At 40.7% G+C, this 19,938-nt stretch overlaps 1 protein-coding gene across 1 annotated transcript in view; it reads left to right on the top strand.

Moving 5' to 3' along the window:
- Positions 1-6,523: 6,523 nt before the first annotated feature.
- The window catches only part of TBC1D9 (TBC1 domain family member 9), a 106,596-nt gene continuing 93,181 nt past the window's right edge, over positions 6,524-19,938 (top strand). The window contains exon 1 of the mRNA XM_069493303.1: positions 6,524-7,467. Coding sequence (XP_069349404.1) covers positions 7,338-7,467 — 130 coding nt within the window. The 5' untranslated portion in view covers positions 6,524-7,337. The remainder of the gene's footprint in view (positions 7,468-19,938) is intronic.

The raw sequence follows: 19,938 nt of genomic DNA, 5'->3' as shown, positions 1-19,938 counted from the left end.
GTTCATGTGTTCCCCTTACACACACACACACACATACACACACGCACACTTCTTTCTTTTTTTTAGAGACGGGGTCTTGCTCTGTCACCCAGGCTAGATCATAGCTCACTCACTGCAGCCTTGAACTCCAGGGCTCAAGCAGTCCTCATGCCTTAGCCTCCTGAGTACCTAGAACTACAGGCAGGTACCACTACACCTGGCTAATTTTTTAATTTTTTTGTAGAGATATGGTCTCACTAGGTTGCCTAGGTTGGTCTCAAATTCCTGGCCTTAAGCGATCCTCCTGCCTCGGCCTCCCTAGGTGCTGGGGTTACAGGCATGAGCCACTGCACTCTGCCCACATTTCTTATGTACAGCTGATTATTTGCTCCTGGTTCTGGGAAAGCCTATATATGGTCTGGCACCAGCTTCAAACGGTCCCACCGCAGCCTTAAAAATAGCTTCATAGAGTCAATTTAATAAAATGTAATCTTTTATACAGCACTGTTTCCTTTAACTGCCAATCAGCTATCTTTATCTAGAATTCTGTGATTTTCTATTGGCACATCTGAAAAAGATTTTTTCATTCCTTTCAAAAGTCTTTTTACTTGAAACCTCATGTTAAAATCTAAGGGCCACAGTTTGTAGAGAAGGATGCAGTCAGTAGGTATTTAATTTTGTTTTCAATATGTGCTTTCCTATTCAGTGTCCTTTAGGTGAGTGATGGTTTGTTTTGTGTAAGGAAAGAAAGAGGGATTATGTTTTTGCAAGCTTCATTCAGGGACAGAATGTCTAAGCTTCCAATCTGATTGATTGAGTCATTCCCACTAAAAGCAAACTGTAATTTTCATTGGAATAGAAATCGGTGTGATTTAACACATTCCCTTTTTACAGAAGACTACATTTCACAGCCTATAAGGGGACTGCAAGTGACAAAAAGAGCAAAATTCTCACCAGCACAATTTTATGATGAAATGTGTATTTAAGTTTGTATTTTATAGAAGAAGTAGTGGGTGGGGAACCTGCAGCCGGGGGGCCACATGTGACTCTCTGGATCCTTGAGTGCAACCTTTTGACTGAATCCAAATTTTACAAAACAAATTCTTTTAATCAAGGGATTTGTGCTGTGAAGTTTGCGTTTGGTGGAGGGGCCACACTTGGGGATCTGGAGGGCCACATGTGGCCTTGAGGCCTCAGGTTTAGGGACAAATAAAAATTGAGTCTTTTAATAAAATATTTGCCTTTTTCTTAATCTTGATAATGATAGCCCACAGCCAACTCTTAGGCTTAACTTTTGGGAGTTTCTCCTTTGGTGCTGCAGTGAATAAGTTTTTTTTTCTTAATATTTTATATCCAAAGTTTTTCAAAAATTTGGAATCTTCAGATCATAATCTGTTCTATGACTTGTAATCTTGTTTGGAAGCTCTGAGAGGCTGGAAATCATGAGATAAAGGGTCATATATAATTGATAAATTAGAAGTTTGGGGTCATAAGGTGTTACTTTGTGTTAGTATTGATGCCTAGATATTCCTTTCTTTTAAATCATTTAGTCAAGCACACCATAAAAATGTTTTAAATATTTGAGATTCAAGATAAAAAATAGTACTTCTCTAATGAGAATGTTGTCAGTTTAATAAAAAGTATAATACTGTATCATACTGCATATAGTATAATTTTTAAAATATGCTACATTAAAGAGCTTTTGCATTAATTGATATGGTTGATTGGCTTGTATTAAACAAGGGAGACTTCAGCAGACATTTTCCAGCTAGTACTGTATTTGAAGGCCAAGTAACGGGACAACTCTCAGAATGCTTAATTTTATAATAAAAATTAACTTTTAGTGAGAATCTGTGAAGTATCAGTTGCACAAAATATACATACATATGTAGCTGCTATGTCTTGGTGATCTGACCAAGTGACAACCAGGAGGCTGGGTAACAACCTGGCTTTTGGATGAAAAGATAAGCTGAGCCAATCAACATTACTCATGAGTTATAGCTAAGACATCTAGATAAAATATTCAGTTATGGTGGGAGCTATAGCTTGAAAGCGACAACAGAGAAATGGAACCCAAGAGGCTGTTATGTATCATGTATATTAAATTATAAGAGAACAGAAACTATGAGTAAGCAAAGAGGCCGCTCAGTGGAGAAAGGCACTAGAACAGATGTATAGAAGCAGAGATTGGAAGAGAGAGAGAGAAAGAGAGAGAGGGGTGCTGGTCGCAGAGCTTCCTGAAGGTCCCTGATCCTAGCTTAGCCTTTCTGAGCCCTTGCCATATTTTTCTTTTTTTAAAAAAGAAGTCACTGAAGTGACTTCTGACCCTAATTATCAAGAGTAAAAGCACTAGGATTGTTAGCAAAAAAAAAAAAAAACCCAGAACAAAATATGTTATATTTATGCAATATCAAATTATATTAAAGAGGATATAGTCATCAAAAAAACAAGTTGTTGGCAGAGCATAGTGGCTCATGGCTGTACTCCCAGCACTTTGGGAGGCCAAGGTGGGAGGATGGATTGAGGCCAGGAGTCCGAGACCAGCCTGAGCAACATAGCAAGACCCATCTCTACAAAAAATATTTAATAAAAAAAATTAGCCGGGCATGTCGGCATACTGCACCTGTAGTCCCAGGTACTAAGGAGGCTGAGGTGGAAGAATTGCTTGAGCACAGGAGTTTGAGGTTACAGTCAGCTATGATGATGCCACTGTGCTCTAGTCAGGGCAACAGAGCAAGACCCTGCCTCAAAAAAAAAAAAAAAAAAAAAAATGTTCAATAGTAGGTTGTGTAGCAGACCTCTGTTGTGTGGGCCTGTCTCCTTATTCTAATAGTTCTCTGATTTTCTTTTGGGGATTTTGGATTATCCCACACACTGACCCCTCTCCTCCACCACCACCTTCACCAGGGCAGGCATGTGACTCAGATGTAACCAATCAGTGGATGGATCTCAACACTCAGCCCACAGTGACAGGCAATGGCTGTGAAAGCGTTATATAAATATGAACTATTTTAATTCTTGAGAAAAAAAGATGTGTCAAATAACGTGTGGAGAAAGAAGGAAAAGTTGCAATTAGGATCTGGGGCCATAATAGTCTTCTAAATAATAAGATCAACTTCCAACTCTGCTATTAATTACTCAGCTGACTCCAGTCAAGTCCCTTCCCTTTCCTGGGCTTTAATTTCCTTGTGTATAAAATGAGTAGCTCGGTGAATTTTTTTTTTCTTTTCTCTTACCACAATGGCTCAAGAGATAAAGCTCAGTGAATTTGTAATCAGGGTCCCCTCGGGCCCTTTTCTTCCTAAACTGTAAACCTACATTTAGAAATTCAGTAGTTAGGTAACCACCTTCTTCTGGGGCATTTGGTCTCTTGGTGCTAAGCTTGGGGATATAATAATGGTCTTGGCCCTCAGGGAACTTCCAGTAGATAATTTGGAAGCAGGCAAAGTATTTCCCCACCCTGCCCTGTGGTGTAAAGTCTTTGCCTTATCACTCTTTCCCAGCCATTAAAACTGGCCCTCTTTAATGACAAATAGTTAATGTGAAAATGAATCTGTGCTAATAGTTTGCTTTATTTTTTTCTCCTGGAGAGGCTGCTGTCTTCTTCCCTTCCTTCATTCCAGGAACACAGATGCATTTGAAAGAGGTCATTGGGCCACAGCAACTACAACATGGACAGAAATAATATCTCATTCATTTTTGATTTCCAGAGCATCTCAGAATTCAAAAGTGGAGTGATGGAATGAATGGATGCAAGAGAGCACTGTTACAGATCAGAGCTGTTTTGAGGACTCTGTTCCCTTCAGTCACTCTGTACATAAGGATGGTCCTGACTACAGGACCTACAGATCTGTTCAGCCACTTAAAGCTAAAAGAACCAAACTATGGCCCCCACCTTATCTAGGCATCTATTTAAATGCTTCTCCTCTTCAAGTGGGAGACCATCCTTGGGCTTAAAACCAATGAGAATAAATTGAATGCTAAAAATATTCATCTATTTCACAGAGGAACTGGTTACATTAATTAGGTTCTCCTTTACATCATTTCTAGTTCAGGTATATTTGATTGTCTTTTTTTTTTTTTTTTTTTTTTTATCATTAAGTGAGCAGTTAGCTGTACTGGACTAGAAAGCCGCCACAAACTCCTTGTAGTTCCTCTAGTTTTTTGCAATGTTCTACTATCAATTATCACATTATCATTATAATAATGGCAATCCTGATTTCCTGGAGAGAATGTGCTTTAATTTTTCCAAGAAACTAGAAAACAGCTAAGTATTTTTAAATGTTTCTTCTTTCCTTTTGGTATCCAATTTTGTTTTCTAAGCACATTTTAGTGAATTTGTATTGGTTATTATTATTAATTTTACATTTTAATGATCAGAAAAACAGAAACTTTTATATGTTTTGTTCATGTTTTATCCCAGGGTTTAGAGTACAGTAGGCATTTAATAATTATATGTTGAATAAACAAATGAGTGAATGCATGCATGAATTGTATAAGAAAATAGCATTTTAGCACCAGTACATAAAAAAGGCTAAGCTGAATTTATACTTTAGGCCCAGGGTAGAGGTTTTGGTGTCAAGCCACAACTTTGAGTAGTATGACAAGGACGCTCCAAGAGATAGTTGTTGCGTGGAAAGGTATAACCTTTCCATACCCATCATAAGGGTCACAGCTCATAATCCTATAACAAAAGGCAGGTAAGCAAGAGAAAAGCATAACAAATTTATTTAATCAAAGTTTTATGTGACACAGGAAACTTCAGAAATGAGGACCCAAAGACCCAGGGACAACTGTCTATTTTTACACTTAGGTTTGATGAAGAATGGACAGCTGTGTGCAGATGTGATTGGACAACAGGGTATGATCTAATGGTAAGAGACTGAGGGGGAAACCGAACAAAGCCTGTCTGTTCAGACTCTTCTTGGCCTCTCTGTGTGGTATTTCTTCCTCCCCGGTACAGGGCAGGACCCCTTTGGAAAGAGGACCTGCTATCAGACAAGGTAGGCCAGAGAATTTCTTTATTTTTCTATTCTGTATTCTTTATGCCAGCTCCTAAACAGAAAGGTGGGAGAAGATTACAGGAATATTTCTAGATTTTATGGCTTCCTTTGGGAGAGGGGTTTTAGTTTTTATGACCTGCCTTGGAAAAGAAGGAATTTTGGTTTCTAAGACTCATTTCAGGGGAGAAAAATGGCCTGGAGACAGGAGGGCAGGAGAAGATCAGAGGGACTTTGCTTCTCAGGCTGCTCCTGAGGCCTTCCAGTTCAAAGCACTCCACATGCCAAAGTGCCATACTTTGGGGTATCATTTTCAGAGCGGAACACAGTATTAGCGCACTTAGCAGGCCTTTTAAAAATGCCAATTACATCGAGTGAAAGAATATCTATGGAAACACTTCCAAAAACTTAAAAGTTATATAAATAAATATTAATGCAATTTTCACATATGTATGATTTGTGATCTCATTGTTTGTTGTTTTTTTATTTGCCGATTTTGTGACTCGAAGGCACTACACTGTGACTGCAAGTGCCAAATGACATTTTTGAGTTTTGGTCAAATATGTGAAGTTTCCCTTCATGCCTGGAAGTCTAAAGTGTTCGCAGAAGAGGCAGAAGATCTGTCAAAAGAGGCAGATTGGTCAAATAGCCGGTCTAAGCTTTGGGTAAGGAAAGGGAGAGTTACACTGCTTGAGAGCCCAAGGGGTAGGAAACGAACAAGGGCTGTGGTGGCCTCACTAGAAGGGCTGGAGATTCACTTACTTGGCCATTTGAAGTAATTCAACAACACAGGTCAGAGTTTTATAAGTAAACATTTTGAAGTCCATGCAAGACAGTCTCTTTTGACTGCTTTGCTCATTTGGAAAGGGAGAAGCTCCTGGGATTGTCCAGCAGCCACGACAAAGCAGAGTCTGGTGAATTCCCATCTTTGGAAAGAGGAGCCTCTTTTTGCTGAACTATTCCCCAGATTTCCTGGGTGAAAAAAAAAGAAAGGTCATCAGATATGTAGGCAGATGGTCTGCGGTCACCACAAGAGACTGGAAGTACTTGGGGAAACTGAAACTGTCTAGGGACAAAGCTTGCCTGGTTTGTGTATCTCTGGTTTCCCCGATTTTCAAAAAAATTTAATCCATCTATTAAACGTGGATAAATTTCTAAATTCTGCCATGCCTAGTTTTCGAAGCTCCAAATGCCTGATATAGGAACAGCTGTGGTGTGAATTAGTTGGTCTAAGCTGTTGGGCTGCTTCCAACTTCGCTATTGCTCATGCCCTACAGGTCAAGGAAAGAAGTGATGTAATGCACTTAGCTGGGCCACTTTAATTACAATGGAGTGGAGAGGGGGAGGGGTCACAGCAGTGACAAGTGTAGCGCATGACTTGCCCTAGGGATGGAGGAAACAAAAACATCGACAACCATTGGCTGCGTCCACTTCCGACCAGGGTGTCTAATCTAGCTCCAGGTCTGGAACCTTGGAACACAGGTTTCCTGGGAAAAGGGGTGGCGCTATCCCATAGAGCGTCAACCTCAAACACACAAACAGCACACACACACCCACGCAGGCTCGCAGCGTTCTCCCTGCTGGGATGGGCGTGTGGCCCAGTGCTTGGCACACGGTCCCCAGAAGGTTCCCCCGAAGCCAGCCCGCAGCTGCCCAGTTCGGCGCGTAGAGCTCGCGGAAGAACCGCATCCGCGGAAGCTGGTGTCACCCGCGATCGCTCCAAGTGAGCCGCTCTGTCGTCATTCATTCGCAGTGCCCGGAGCGTCCTTCCAGCGGGGAGCGGGGCTTCGCTGGCGGTGCAAGTGGCCGGGACACCGAGTGTTAACGCACGGCGATTGCGGGAGCTCTGAGCAGGTAGAGACAGAAGCGACCCAGGAGTGCGGGTGGGAGCAGGATCGCCCCGGGCCAGCTCGGCCCTGACCGCGGAGCCGAATCTGTTCGCGTCGCCCGCAGCCGTGACCGCTGCAGAGCCGGATCCCAGGACTGAGCTACACCACTTCCTCCTCCTCCCGCTCCCCTTCCTCCTCCTCCTCCCGGCGCCCTGGGCCGGAGCCGGGCTGCGGAACGGCAGGCCTGGGCGTCTGCGGCCGCGGGCTCGCGAGGGGCGGCGGCGCCGCGGGGAGGATGCAGCTCGGCGTGCCCGCGTCCTCGCCGTCCTCCCCGGCCGCCTGCTGGGGCTTTGTTGTGGCCCGGGCGCCGCGGGCCGCCCCCTGGTGAAGTCGCTGGCCGCCGCCGCCGCCGCCGCACCTAGCGGGCGAGCGGGCGCGCGTGTGCCCGGGAGTGCGCGCCTGTGCGCGGTGGTGTGTGCGGGACCCGACCCGCGGCCCCTTTGTGCGTCCGCCCGCGGCCGCCGGGAACATGTGGGTGAACCCCGAGGAGGTGCTGCTGGCCAACGCGCTGTGGATCACCGAGAGGGCCAACCCGTACTTCATCCTGCAGCGGAGGAAGGGGCACGCCGGCGACGGAGGCGGTGGCGGCGGACTGGCGGGTAAGGGCCCCCGGCCGGTCCCCGTGGGAGGGGGACCGAGCGCTGCGGCGCCGCCCGGGTCCTGGGCTGCGGGCACCGGAGACGCCGCCCGGTCCCCTGGGGCTGGGCGACCCGCCCTGCCGTGTTGTGTGGAAGGCAGCGGGAGTCGTGATTTTCAGACTGTAAAGAGATGCTTCTTTCCCACCCTGTCGGGCTATGGGCCCCTTAGCGTACTGGGCGCTCCGTAAGTGGGTGGTGATGGTGGGAGCGCAGAAGAGTGAGCCTGGGGTGGAGGGAGTATTGTCCCTTATAAATTGAATGCGGTATTCCCACCCCTCCCCCCTTTCTAAAAAAATATTGCTTTCCTTATGGAGAAGAGGGATGGAGGAATGTTTTTACTTCACTTTCTTCACTGGCAACAGCAGGATCAGGTATAAAATGCTCTTTTGTTCCCACAGAAGCAATCAGTAAGGAGCTGATGTGGTCATTTCCTATATTAGTTATGACCTAAGGGAAATGAATAAGGAGACAGGAATTCTTTTGTTGCACCTAATTAGACACAAAACACAGCAAGTTATCGGGGTCTGGTTGTAAAGAGAATTGGCTGTATAACTGCATTTTAACCATTTTGGCTCCATCACCTCTTCCCCGAACCCTCTCACAAGGTATTGTTACCGAAGCCATGTCATAGCAATCAGGATTACAAAATCAGTCAAACCCATAAAGTAGTGCCATATTAGAAAGGTCTTCCTTTATTAACTAATTTGCATGGTGGGAGGTTACAGACAATATGGAACACATACCATACTAGAGGAATTGGACCTTCCCCGTCTCTCCCTCTTGGAGTGAACAGAACTGGAATACTTTTTACAGTGAAAAAGTTAACTGAAGAAATAGTAGATGTTTCACTAGAAAGGAGACTGTCAAAAAGAGATGAACTTTGACCTCTTCAGAGTTGAGTATTGTATCACCCTTCCGGAATTTGCATACTAGGTAGAGTGTTGTTTTCAAAATGCCCTGCTATGAAATGAAAATTCTTGGTGTAATATGTATTTAGTTGTGATTATTTTTATAAATTAGTTTTCTCAAGATAAAATCCCCGTGCCCTGAGGTAAAATGCATAGTGGTATCTGTTTGAAAGGTCTTGCTAGCGCATCAAATGGCTCATAGGCAGTCTGATTTTTGTTGTTGTTGTTGCACTTTTCCTACAGTAGAAGAGAAAGGAATCTGCAAAGCTCCAGACCCCGTTCTGGAAATGCTGACCAGTGAACTGGAATCAGAATTTTCCAGTTCATTTTGTAGAAGTCTAACTATAAATGTTAATATGTAACTTGCATATCTAATACTGGGATCACTCTATCCTCCTTTAAGCCTATGACAACAATGTGGAGTAGTTAGTTTAATGTAGTAACGAAGAATATTTCCTGCTGGAGTTAACCCTCTTAGGTCTTGTAACCATTAAGTATCTATTTACCTGGCTCATGTGCAATAATAGGGTGTGAAAAATTCAGGGATGCAGAGCCTTCTTTTCCTATTTAACATTTTTATTGTGCTCCTACTGATTCTTGGAGCTATAACTGACTACAGTCCACTTGGAATCACATCTCATCATTGATGACTTAGTTCTGATAGATAAAATTATATCTTTTAAATTGAGAAATCACGGCTATTGCACTTATTGCTGGAATCATTGAAATTATTGTCATGAGTAAATATATTCATGACAACAAAGGCTATTTTCAACAAACAATGGTTGAAATGTTATACAATGTATAGTATATTCTTATTCTAATGTGAGTTCATTCATTCATTAACTCACTAAATCGTTTAACAAATATTTGTTGGCACATTCTGAAGTGCCAGTGTTATGAAGCTCACAGTCTAGGAGAAGACAGATGTTGATGAAATAATCACATAAATTAATGTACAACTGCCACTCCACAGGGTCCCAGCAGAAAACAGAATCCAACCTAGTTCAAATGAAGAGAGTTTGGTGAAAAGGCGACTTAGAAAGATGGAGGCGGGGTTATGAGAACCTTACACTGGGTTTAGCAGTGAGGAGCTGGTAAACCAGAGGCAGGGAGGATGTTTCTGGAGTCCGTGAGAGCTGGAGCCAGGGAGGAGGAGCGTGGGCCTGGAGAGAAGCAGTCACCCCTGGAAACAGATCATGGTCAAAAGGGAAAGGGGAGGCCATGCCCTGACTTCTTTCTTCTCCCATCCTCCCTTGCTTCTGCCATTGCTTCCCGTCAGCAGAACCTGATAGAAGCCACCTGGACTGGGAGTTCTGGTGATGGAGTCCCTGGGGATCAGCTTCCCAGGGATGGATCTGAGGGGTGGGGGCCAACGGACGGAATATGGCCAGAACAAATAGCGTAAGGAGAATTTCATGATGTTGGTTAGTTCCAGTAAGGAATGGGGGTAGTGGTGGGGGTAAAGGAAAGATTCCCTGAGGAAGTGACCCCTGAGCTAAAAAGATAAGAAAGAAAAAGATCTGCCTGTGAGAAGGGAGGGAGGAGCAAGTGTTGGGTATTAATGGTTGGAAATTTTCTAGATCTCAGGACATTTATATAAAGTTCATTATCTGGACCAATGCAGCCGTGTCCACTCAGCAAGTGGATGACAGATCAGTGGAAAAGGTACTCAGTGTGAACTGTCCGGGAGTGTTCAATGGGTGGCCATTATGATGTTTGGTAAGATGTCAGCACAGAAAGCTACAAAAAATAATGGACCAAAATGAGGATACTTGACACTTTAAAAAAAAATCAAGCTATTCTGTTCCTGATTACAGGTAATATGCATGGGTATTGATGCAATGCAATCTTCTATTATAGATGCATTTGATTGATTTATTTAATTCCTTTTAACTGAGATTTCATACACATAAAAAAAAGAACACAAACCAGATGAAGAGCCGCAGTGATATATTACAAAGCAAACCACTCCTCAGCCAACAGCAGCATAAAAAAATAGAACATTGCCAATGTCCAGACCCCACCCCATGTGATTCCTCCTCAGTCCCTACTCTTGTGCACTCCCGAAGGTAAAACTATCCTGATGTTTTTTGATAAACACTTCCTTGCTTTTCTTTATAGCTTTTGCAACAAAGAACACTTCCCTAAACACAACATGCTGGTGGTTTTGCCTGTGGGTTTTTTTTTTTTTTTTTTTGAGACACAGTCTCGCTCTGTTGCCGGAGCTGGAGTGCCATGGTTCCAGCCTAGCTCACAGCAACCTCAAACTCCTGGGCTCTAGTGATCCTCCTGCCTCAGCCTCCCAAGTAGCTGGGACTACAGGTGTACGCTACCACGCCTGGCTGATTTTTTTTCTATTTTTAGTAGAGACAGGGTCTTGCTCTTGCTCAGGCTGGTCTCGAACTCCTGACCTCAAGGGATCCTCCCGCCTTGGCCTCCCAGAGTGCTAGGATAACAGGCGTGCCCAGCCTGCCTGGTTTTTTTGAGCAAAAAATTGAAATGGAATTATAGAGTATGTATTTGTTTGTGTCTGGATTCTTTTGCTCAGCCTTGTGTTTGTGATAGTCAGGTATGTTGTTGAGGGTGGCTGTAGTTCATTCATTTTCCTATTCTGTGTAGAAAACTATGATATGAGTATATCACAATTTATTTATTTATTGTTTATCAACTGTATTATTGGTGGGCCTTTGGATGACCCATTTTGGGGTATTATAGATAATGTGGCTATGGTCATTTTGGGCCGTGCTTCTTGATGCCTGTGGGCATACGTATCTATTTGGTTTATACACAGGAGAGGAATTGCTACCTTATAGGATAAATGTACTATAACTTTAGCAGATGATACCAAACGGTTTTCCAAAGTAATTGCATCAATATACTCCCACCAGCTGCATATGGGAGTTTCCCTGGCTCCATCCCATATCCTTGCCAACACTGTCAGTCTTTGTAGTTTTAGGCATTCTGGTAGTTTTGCAGTAATATCACGTTGTGGGGTTAATTTGCTTTTTCGTGACTGATGAAGTTGAGTATCTTATCACATATTTATTGGCCATTTGAAATATTTTAACAACCATGTTAGTGACATGGTTGTTCAAGTCTCTTGTCCATTTTTCTACTGGATTGTCTTTTTCTTACTGATTTGTAGGAATTTTTAGAGTATATTCTAGATACAAGCCCATTCATTTTTGGTTATACATGTGGCAAAATCTTTTGTTTCTTGCCTATTTATTTAGTAAAGGATGAAAAGAAATTCTTAATTTATTAATTCGTTCAAGTCCTTTATAGATTCCATTTCCTTTATGGTTAGTGTTTTATTGTGTCCTGTTCAATAAGTCTTTTCCTACTCTGAGGTTATAAAGATATTCTTTTATTTTATCTTCTAGAAACTTTGCAATTGTAACCCCCAAATCACTGGCAATTAATTTTTGCATATTATGTGAGTTTGGGGCCCAGTATTATTTTTTAAATTTGTTGTGGACATTCGTATGCCCCAGTGTGATTTACCGGAAAAGCCATTCTGTCCCCACTGCTCTATAGGGCTGGCTTTATCAGAATTCACGTGACCAAATATGTGTGGGTCTATTTTGGGTTTTCTTGTCTATTCCTTTTGTTTATTAGTATATTCTTGCACCAAAACCACACTGTAGTTTTATAATAAGAGTTTATATTCAGTAGATCAAGTTCTCTAATCTTGTTCTTTGTTCTCGAAGAGTTTCTTGGCTATTCTTTGACTTTTACATTTACACAATACATATGCTCCTCTACTTATAATGGGGTTATATCCTAATAAACCCATCATAAGTTGAAAATATTGTTAAGTCAAAAGTGCATTTTTGATTATGGTATCTTCAATTTACAATGATTTTATTCAGATGTAACCCCATTGCAACTTAAGGAGCCAACTGAATGTGTACAGTTTTTGCATCACTGTGAAGTCAAAAAATAGAAAGTAGAACTATCTGTATTTTAGAGTCAGCTTGTTCCACCAAAACAAAACAACAGCAGCAACAAAGACTACAAAACTATTGGGATTTTGATTGAGATTATATTGAGTCTGTAAATAAATTTCAGCAAAGTTGTTACCTTTATAGCATCCAGTCTTCTGGTCCTTGAACATAATATATTCTTTATCTATTTAGATTTTTTTAAATTTCTCTCAATGTTTCAAAGATTTTTATGTAGAGGTCTTACACATATTTTATTAGACTTATTTCTAGATATTTCTTTTTTTTTCTTTTAAATAATAGAGACGAGGGTCTCACTCTTGCTGAGGCTAGTCTCGAACTTCTGACCTCCAGCAATCCTCCCGCCTCGGCCTCCCAGAGTGCTAGGATTGATTACAGGCATGAGCCACCACACCCGGCCCATATTTTTTACTTTGTTGTATATAATGTCTTTTTAAAATTTCATTTTCTATTTCTTTTTGCTGGGATGGAGAAGTATAGTTGTTTTTTGTATTGACTCTGTATCCAGAATGTACCTAACTTAAGAAATGAATTCTGGTAATTTATCTGTAGATCCTTTTGTACTTTCTATGTATACAACCAAATCGTCTGATCATATTGACAGTTTTATTTTTTTATTAATCTCTATGCTTTTTAAAAATTTTTCTTTGCCTTTCTTCATAGTCTAGGACATCATTACAATTACAAATTGATGTGGTGATGTCCCTTCCCAGGTCACAAAAGAAGGACTTTCAACATTTGTTCATTGTTAAATATGGTGATTTTTGTAGATTTTTTTTCATTTTAAGGAGTTCTTATTTCTAGTTTGTGAGGAGTTTTTAATTATATAGGGATGTTGCATTTTAAAAGATGCTTTTCTGTGTTTATTGAAATAATCCTATGACTTTTCTCTTTTATTCCATTAGTGTGATGACTTATATTAACTGATTTACAAGTGTTTGACTGAACTTCCATGTAATAATCCTAATAATATAGCATTATAATTTATAATTGTAGTATTTTCCTGATGAATTGAGCATTTTATCATTATTAAATGTTCACGTATATCTCAAGAATTGCTCTGGCCTCATAGTTAGAACAGATTTATTTGGTTAGTGTTCGTATGGTATCTCTTTTTCATACTTTTACTTTCAACCTTTCTGTATCCATATGTTATAGATATGTCTTTTATAAATAGCAGATAGTTAATTTTTTCCTTAATACATTTTGAAAACTTTTCCTCTTAATTGGATTATTAAGTCAATGTGCATGTGACTTAGGTTTAAATCTGCTATTTTACTAAGTGCTTTCTATTTTTTCTACCTGCCCTATGTTCTTTTTATTTTCCTTCCTTGCCTTTTGGTGGGATATGGGAATTAATTCCTTTTCTTTAAGTTACATTTTTTGAGCCTCTGTTAGCTAGAAGTTATATATTCATTTCCTTATTCTTTTAGTAGTTACTCTGGAGATTACAAATGATTTTTTACTTATTAAAGTATACTGTTAACTGGTACTTTTATTTTTAAAATTGGTACTTTTAATCTTTTCTCAGATAGTGCAAGGACCATGGAATACTCTTAACTCCCCACTCCCCAACAATTTACATGCCATTGTTGTAATGTATTTTAATTTTTAACATATTTTCAACCCAAGAATATATTACTTTTTTTCTTTTTCTTTCCTTTTTTTTTTTTTTTTTTTGAGACAGGGTCTCACTCTGTCACACAGGCTGGAGTGCAGCGGCATGGTCGTAGCTCACTGTAATCTCAAACTCCTGGGCTCATGTGATTGCCCTGCCTTAGCCCCCTGAGTAGCTAGAACTACAGGTGCATGCCACCATGCCCAGCCTATTTTTTAAAAAAATTTTTGTAGAGCTAGGGTCTCACTGCATTGCCCAGGCTGGTCTTGAACTCTTGTTCTGAAGCAATCCTCCTACCTCAGCCTCCCCAAGTGCTGAGATTACAGGTGTAAGCCACTGTGCCTGGCCAAGTATTACCATTTTAAAAGTCTATATTTTCAGTTAGATTTCCACGTTTACCATTTTTGCTTTGCTTTTTTCTTCCATCTCTGACCATTTTTTCTGGAATCCTTTTCTACTACCTGAAAAACATCCTTTACTCTTTGCTTTAATGAGAACCCACTGGGGACAAATTTTCTGCGTTTTTGTGTCTGCAAATGTCTTCATTATGCTTTCATTGTTGAACGATACTTTTGGTTTGAATGCTTGGCCATTAATATTTTTTAAGCATGGTTATGATGTTGTTCCATTGTCTTCTGATCTACATTATTTCTTTTGAGATGTACTGCCACTATGAATTATTGCTCCTTTGTAGGTAGTATGTCTTTTTTCTCTAACTGCTTTTAAAGTTTTCTCTTTGAGTTTAGCTTTCTGAAGTTTAGCTTTTCTGAAGTTTACTAGATATTTGTGGATTTAAAAAAATTCTGTTTGGAAGCTGGTCGCAGTGGCTTATGCCTATAATCCTAACACTCTGGGAGGCTGAGATAGGAGGATCACTTGAGGTCAGGAGTTCGAGACCAGCCTGAGCAAGAGCGAGTCCCTGTCTCTATAAAAAAAAGAAAAGAAAAGAAAAATCAGCTGGGAGTGGTGGAGCACATCTGTAGTCCCAGCTACTCGGGAGGCTGAGGCAGGAGAATTGCTTGAGCTCAGGAGCTTGAGGATGCTGTGAGCTATGACGATGCCACTGCACTCTAGCCAGGGCAACAGAGTGAGACTCTGGCTCAAAAAAAAAAAAAATTCTTCCTGGTGGTAATGGTTCTTCTTTAGGATGTCTTCCATTGGTTTTGTAAACTTCTAATCCACTGTTTCTTTAAATATGGCTTTGCCCCTGTTCTCTCTTTCTGCTGCTCCAATTACATGTATATTAGACGTTTTCATTGTATCTTCTATGTCTATTACTTTCTGATTTTTACTTACTACCTTTTTAGTTATTTTTTTCTGATCCATGTTTCAATTTAATAACTGTCCTTTCAACTATATTTAATCTTCTGTTCAGCCCAATGATTTAAAATAATTTTTTCAATTAGAAAATTTCTGTTTGGTTCATTTTTATAATTTCCGGTTATCACAATGCTCAATCTTGTTTTCTTTTTTGAGCAAGTATAGTTCTTTTAAAGTTTCTGTTGACTTAAATATCTTGAGCCCACATGGGTCTGTTCTCTTGTGTGTTATTTCTCCAAGTTTTCATTCATGCTGTTAAGTCATCCTTTATGCTTGGCTGCCTTTGATTATGAAGGGGACATTGTACTTCTCCTTTGTAGAATTAATCTGAAGCAAAAGATAATGTTATTTTTTATTAGACAGAATTTTTTTCCTGCCAGTTGCAAACTAAAATCACTTTAATTTTAGGTATCAATATATTCTAAAGCTGAGCTCTAACCTGGGTGGTTTTGCTTACTTAGGTAGGATTCATACTAAGTTGTAGCCCTCCAAGCTTCCAACCCAAAAAAAGGGGAGCATCATTAGCCTCCCTACCTCTTTGGTGGCACTGACCCCTACCCTGGTCTACCCAGTCCATACTTCTGTTAAAAGCACACCCAGACTACTCCCAGCCACTCAGCAGGTCCTTCTGGAAGAGGCAAATGCCTCCCCAAACAATAGTTGCCCCAAATATAGGGCTGTTTCACCTACGTCTCTCTTTCCCCCAGGTGAGGTAATTCGTCTTTTTAAAAGTTTTTGATATTTTAAAGTATATTTTGTCTGATTTGTATAGTTTTCCCTAGTAGTGGATATTGGTATAAATTACCTTGTCTGCCATTATAAGGTAGATGCCATTATTATCCCCATTTCATAGAAAAGGAAACTAAGGCTTCAGAGAGATTGAGTGACTCACCCTCGATCCCACAGCTAATAAGTGGGAGCCTACTGAAATTTGTATTTATTTAGTATTCTTTACAGGATCAATTATAATGGTGTATGTTAACCTTATTTTCCTCTTACAACCCCCCATCCCCTTGAGAATCGAATAAAAGCTATGGACTCCACCTCCAGAAAAATGGAAGCACTCCAAAAATTTGTATGCAAGTTTAGGAGCTTCGTAGATCCCAGGTGAATTAGAACATAGGGGCTTCAAGTTAGAAGATCTCATCAAGAGATGCGGACATATCCTCATAAGCTGTTCTGTCAGAAATGTGTTGAGTACAACTATGCTTATATAGAGAGAGTGTGAAACTTTACAAAGATGTCAGAGAAAGAAAAGGTAAGTTTCTGCTGCAGAGCCATTAGTAACCTAGTGATCCAACCTGCATGAACGAATGCGGGAGAGTTAGGAACGCAGGCATGGAGATGGTATGAATGCGGACTAATTAAGGCTGTATGACATTGTTCCGTGTGAGGTAGAGCATTGTACTGTCCAGGAATCTGACATTTTACACACAATGGAGACTGTCCCAGCTAGGGAAACTTTCCATTTGATAATCAAATAATCAAGTAACTCTCAGTGGTAGGGGAGAAATAACAAAGCAATGTTCACGAAACCCTGATGAGTGCTTGTTTTGAGGAAAAATGATTTCATCTTGCTAATTCATAAGTACTATATTAGCAAAGTTGCAACTAGTTGCCCGTGTGTATTTTTTTATGCAGTTGACCCTTGAACAATTTGGGGGTTAGGGATGCTGATCCCTGTGTAGTCGAAAATCTGCATATAACTTTTGACTCTCCCAAAACTTAACCATTAATACCCTACGGTTGACTGGAAACCTTACCTATAACACAAACAATCTATTAACACATATTTTGATGTTATATGTATCATGTACTGTATTCCTACAATAAAGTAGGCCAGGGAAAAGGAAATGTTACTAAGAAAATCATGAGGAAGAGAAAATATATTTACTCTTCATTAAGTGGAAGTGGATCATCATAAAGGTTTTCATCCTCATCTTCACATTGACTAGGCGGAGGAGGAGGAAGAGGAGGGGTTGGTTTTGCCGTCTGGGGGTGGTAGAGGAAGAAAGAAATCCACTGCACCTGCGTGGTTCAAACCCATGTTGTTCAAGGGTCACCTGTAAGTAAAAGCAGTTAAAGTTTGCGTTAGTTCCTAATGGAGCATAATGTTATGATTAGTGACTTTTGTGTGTGGAGTGGGCAGTAGTCCATAGCTGTGTACGGAGTTGGCTCATAATCGTTACGTAATTAGCAAGTGCTGCTAGCAAGAAGCACGGTTAGACAAAAGCAGATTTTGCTTGCTTGTTCTATGAATTCCTCCCCCTCTGTTATTATCAGCTTTAAGAGAACTTTGTCCACAGAATGATGTCATCACCCACACCAATTTTTCTTGAGCCTTTGCCTTATTCTCCAAAGAAGTAAGAACGAATGCATATAATTTGCATAGGATTTGAGATGACATTTGATATCTTCTGAGTGTTTGTAAACTAATCACAAAAACTAGGCAAGAGAAAATTTACCCTAAGCTTCTTTTCAGAAATGTGAGGAATTTGAGAGGTTGAGGCAGACTTTCTGTTCTAGGGACGCTGCATGTACTCTCTGCTTTGCCATCCCCATGCACGGAGAGGAAACAATTTATGAAGAGATCAGGTTGTAAACTGTGGTATGATTCCCAGGCCTGCCCACAGAAACCTATTTTGTCGTTGTGTACGAATCAAGAATTTATAATTTGGAAGTGGGCAGCTTATAATGCTAACAGCTATAGTAAGCGCCACCTTGGGTTCTAGGTCTTGGAGGTTGAAGCCCACGCATGCTTCATGGTGCACGGTGCCGTGCAGGGAATACCACAGGCAAACTGAGAAAGCACGAGAAGCCAGGTGGCACATGCCTGGCCCCGGCTACTTGGGAGGCTGAGGTAGGAAGATCGCTTGAGCTCAGGAGTCCGAGCCTACAGTAAGCTATGATCGTGCCACTGCACTCCAGCCTGGGTGACAGAGCAAGACTTTGTCTCAAAAAAAAAAAAGAAAGAAAGAAAGAAAAAAAAAGAAAAACCATGCAAGCCTTGCTCATCGCACAACTTCTTTGTGTTTTCTAACCGCTCTCACAGGGATCTACGCGTCAGTCCCTCACTTAGTAAGCAGACAACTGGATTCCAGTCACAGCCCCACCTGTTAGAGACCTGATTTAGAGTTTTCTCTTTCTTTCTCATCTTGATTTCCTTGTTTAAAATGCTGCCTAGTAACTTTTTGGCACCGGTTGTGAAGATTCTATGAGATAAGTTGCATAAAATACGGGAAACATAACCATTCATCAATGACTGCGCCTGTCATTGTCCTCTCCTTGCTGCAGATCTCATGTAGGGATTGGGGGCAGCTGCCCCCCCCCCCCCGCCCCCTCACTGCAGTGTGTGAGTAACTGAAGAATTTGGCAGTTTACAGAGACATTGCATTTTCTAAAGGATTCTCTTAAAGCAAATGGATATCTGTCTGATATTTAGGCAGCTTAACAAAGTTAAGTCAAATATTCAGGCTTTTTGGAGAAGACAATTTTTGATCAGCAGACTTACATTGTTTCTACATAGCTTGCTTTTTCCTTCCTTCCTGATATTGTATGCACATTTTGAAAGTTCTTCCAGTAGAGGGTAGACAGTCTCTCTCTCTCCCCCTCCCTCCTCTTCTCTCTCCCTTTTCTTGTACAAATAGCTCTCTCTGGCAGTGGCAAACTGGGACTGATCACCAGGGAGAGGACTGGAAAATATATATATATATATGGAATTTGGAATTTGGAAACATCCTCTACTAGTTAAATCAGGGGACTGTGAAGAAGTCATTAACCCATTTCCTCCTTTTCTTTGGTTTCCTTTCCTGTCAGGTGTGTGTTCTAAAGAGCTCAGAGGACAGGACAGTCATTTTTAAGGTGTTCTGCAATTGCCACTGGCTTCTAGTTTGAGTCAAATGGCATTTCACAGTTTTGTTGTTAGGTTGTTTACACATCCTTTCAGGGAGCATTGGACCGCTAGATTTCCCAGCTGGGGGGTCCATTCAAGAGACCCATTAAGGTTCTCCTCTACCTCTCCACTGGAGATCTGGATTAGAAATGTTCATTTGCATGAAATCAACTCTTCTACTTTCCGTTTGGGTCCAAGGAGCACAGAGTTAGGTGAATAGTCCCCAAGGTGATGTCTGGGAAATGCACCCTCATGATTACACCTCCATGCCCACCTTTTCAGTTCCATTATTGTAAGGCTTGCTGGGCAGGTATTTGCTAGAGTGAAAGTCAAGTAGAACATTGAGGACTGGATCTCTGTTTACACTTTAAACAAAAATAGTGAACTCTTTGTTTATCTAATTCTGTTTTTTTTTTTTTCTATATTACTTGTTTTGAATCCTTCTTAACACGGAACACTCTCTACATGTCAGTAGGACGTACAAATGAATTTTTAAATCTTAGTGTTAACCTAGGAACCAAAGTGGTCTTTAACAAAAATAAGCAGAACTTAACATATTTACAATTGGACTCTTTAATTAAAGCATAAAAGGAAGAAATCATTAATTCATTTACTCTTTTTTACTCCATTTATGTTTTATCACATTTACATATATATTACTAGAATGAATAATGTAAAATATATTATTTCTAAAAGCACCTTTGTAATAAAATTTCAAATCTATGT

Source organism: Eulemur rufifrons, chromosome 18, assembly GCF_041146395.1.
Source record: "Eulemur rufifrons isolate Redbay chromosome 18, OSU_ERuf_1, whole genome shotgun sequence".
NCBI lineage: Eukaryota > Metazoa > Chordata > Mammalia > Primates > Lemuridae > Eulemur > Eulemur rufifrons.
This window is presented reverse-complemented; position numbering and strand designations above follow the sequence as displayed.